Source organism: Pyrus communis, chromosome 6, assembly GCF_963583255.1.
Source record: "Pyrus communis chromosome 6, drPyrComm1.1, whole genome shotgun sequence".
NCBI lineage: Eukaryota > Viridiplantae > Streptophyta > Magnoliopsida > Rosales > Rosaceae > Pyrus > Pyrus communis.
The window spans coordinates 6367032-6370151 of record NC_084808.1 but is presented as its reverse complement, the minus strand read 5'-3'; the positions used below and the strand labels follow the sequence as shown (position 1 = coordinate 6370151).

Here is a 3120-nt window from a genome sequence, read left to right as displayed (position 1 = left end):
GGTCTACGTGGCATCTTAGGGGCATTTTAGAAATTTCATTGATGTTGAGAATAAAATACAATAAATCTCGGAACGGAATGTCACATGTTAGGTTCCATGCTCAAAGGGAGATGACACAGTAAGTTGTTTGGACGTATATTTTGGCTTGGCCTGTCAACTATTATTTGCTCCGTCCTGCTGCTGCATCAATTGTCTATGCATCTCTACTAGCACCTCTTTCAATGGATGACAATTGACAGGCATAAAATCTTACTTCGGCCGACTTTCCAGCTCCCTTCACCCTTACTTGAAATACTGGTGAAACGATATCAAACAAAGTAGATCATGTTATCATAATTCAAGTTACAAAGAATAACAACAAATTGATTTTAGGATAACGTGTCAACGAGTTTGCCGCATTCATGGAACTTGAAATTGAGACTAATATGGACGACAATTCTGCGCATACATATCCAGGATGCAGTTCATTCAGAAGTGCATCCCACAAATCATCACCCTCGTGTGCTACTGATCGACCTGCCTTCTGAGCCAACACATCAACACGCATTCATCCAGAAGTGCATCCCGCAAACCATCACCCTTGTGTGCTACTGATCGACCTGTCTTTTGAGCCAACACATCAACATGCAGACCGGTGATAGCCCATCACCCTCGTGTGCTACTGATCGACCTGTCTTTTGAGCCAACACATCAACATGCAGACCGGTGATAGCCCATCACCCTTGTGTGCTACTGATCGACCTGTCTTCTGAGCCAACACATCAACATGCAGTTCATCCAGAAGTACATCCCGCAAACCATCACCCTTGTGTGCTACTGATCGACCTGTCTTCTGAGCCAACACATCAACATGCAGACCGGTGATAGCCCAAATCCTGTGAAATTTATTTCCTCCTGTTAAAACTCTTTACTATATTACAGGCCTCTTCAACACGGCCACTCTGGACCAGCAAATCTAAAATTATGTTACAAATAGAAGAATCCGAAAAACAACCCGATGCTTCCATAGAGAGCAATATCTCCTTTGCTGCATCAAGTTTTCCTGAATCGCACAATGCCTTGATAAAAGCACTGCATGTGTAATCGTCAGGATTCAAACCCAATGTCAACATGGCAAGAAAAACTTCCTCAGCTTTCTCAACCTTCTTCATCCTACAAAGACCTTGAATAAGAGCATTAAACGAGTGAGCATCTGGTTTTATTCCATTTGCCTGCATTTTCTTCATTACTCTCAGCGCTCTAGAAATATCTCCAACAAAACACAGAGAGCGTATCAGTATGTTGTATGTGATGGAATTTGGAGTGACCCTCCACCTAACCATCTCAGCAAAACAGTCAAAAGCATCATCTATCTGGTTCGCCCGACAAAGGCCATCAATTAGTGAACTAAAAGTGAACTTATCCGGTTTAATCCCATGTTCCAAGAGCATTGCCAATAGTTCATGTGCCTTACCTACTTCTCCAGCCTTGCTATATCCGGTAAGAAGTGTATTGAAAGTAACAAGGTTAGGAGGGATACCTTTGCACTGCATATCTTCAAAAACCTTTGATGCCCTGTCCAACATTTGGGCTTTGCATAAGCAATCAATTACCATGTTATATGAGAAGACATTTGATACAAGCCCCTCTTTGATCACTTGATCAAAGATTTGATTCCCCTGACCAGCTTTTCCTGCCTTGTACATGGCTTCAATCAATGCAAGATAAGTGCTAAATCCCGGTTTCACACCACGCCGTATAAAACTTTGAAATATATCATGGACCTCGTTCTGATTCCGAAAAGAAGCTAATTCCTTTATCAAACACACCATTATGATGTTGAATGTTGAACGGTCAGGCAAATAACCTTTTGCATCAGACTTCTTCAAAAACAAAACAATCTCTTTTGCCATACAACGATTCGAAAGGCAATACAGTATGGTATCACAGGCGACCTTGAACAATACAGACTCCCTTTCAACAAAACTCAATAACAACTCAAAAGCCTCAGTGGGGGCCGTGGAACGAAACACCCCATGAACTAATGATCTGATAGTAGCTTCATTAGGAGTCACATTCGCCTCCCTCATTATCTCCAAAACCCAGAAGGCTTCGCCAACCCTCTCTGTATTACAAAACCCATCAACGAGGATTGTATATGTCCAAACATTGGGAAAATATCCCAAGCCCTCCATTTGTTTAACTAAGCGAAGTGCCTCATCCACAATACCAATCTTGCAGACTCCATAAATGAGGATATTGTAAGTGAATCTATCGGGACGACAGTTATTTGCTGGCATCTGTTGGAATTTCAAATAAGCCAAGTCAAGTGAATTGGACTTGACCAACGCATTGATCACGGCATTATACAACCTTGTGCTAAGACTGAGACCCAAAAATGAAATTTGCCCAAAAACCTCAGCACAATATTTTGCCAAACCCAACCTCCCCCAACTGCCGATCAATATGCAAAGCAAGTCTTCTGGGACCATTAAACCAGAATTCTTAATATCATTTAGCAATTCAACAGACAACACAACGGGGCCTTTCCGGTAAAGGGTGTTGGCTAAGATACCGCGAACGGATTGATTCTTTGAGAACAAGGGGTCGATGCTCGAAACCCATAAGTAGAACTTCAAAGAGAGTGATGGGTTTTCTTGGTTTTGCAAGACACTGGCAACAAACTGAGGATTCAAAACGATCCTCATGGCCTTCAACTCGTGGGCGAGCAATAAAAACCAGTCCTTCCGTGAAAGAATTTGGACAATGTATGAGTGATCAATTGGTTTATGGTTGTGATGGGCATTACCAGCTGAAATGGGAATGTTTGAAATGGAAACGAAATTAGGATTAGGATTGGGCGTACAAGAAGAATTACCTTTAGGTTTGGGAGGACGGGGAGCGCCAAATCGAATGTTGTGAGAAGCAGAAGCTTTTCTAATTCTGGGTTTATTTTCAAATGAAGCATTTTCTGTCTGAATTTGACTGAGACTGTAGGGGGCTTGGTCGGGGAGGGGGAGGGGGAGGATTCGGAGTGCAGCAGCACCATGTGCCCTAGAAGCCAAAGAAGAAAGCAATCTCATGTCCCTCACCATGCAACTTCTTCTTGTTCAGGTCAAATCACTTCACTTGGAACCAACC

The 3120-nt window shown here is 42.6% G+C and overlaps 1 protein-coding gene across 1 annotated transcript in view; it reads right to left on the bottom strand.

The window, feature by feature from the left end:
* LOC137737952 (putative pentatricopeptide repeat-containing protein At3g16890, mitochondrial) overlaps positions 1 to 3120 on the bottom strand; it is a 3206-nt gene continuing 86 nt past the window's right edge. Inside the window, exons 1-2 of the mRNA XM_068477541.1 lie at positions 742 to 3120; positions 1 to 670 (exon numbers count right to left, since the gene is read on the bottom strand). The exon at positions 742 to 3120 is cut by the window's right edge and continues 86 nt beyond it. Of these exons, the coding sequence (XP_068333642.1) occupies positions 885 to 3074 (2190 nt within the window). The 5' untranslated portion in view covers positions 3075 to 3120 and the 3' untranslated portion in view covers positions 1 to 670; positions 742 to 884. The remainder of the gene's footprint in view (positions 671 to 741) is intronic.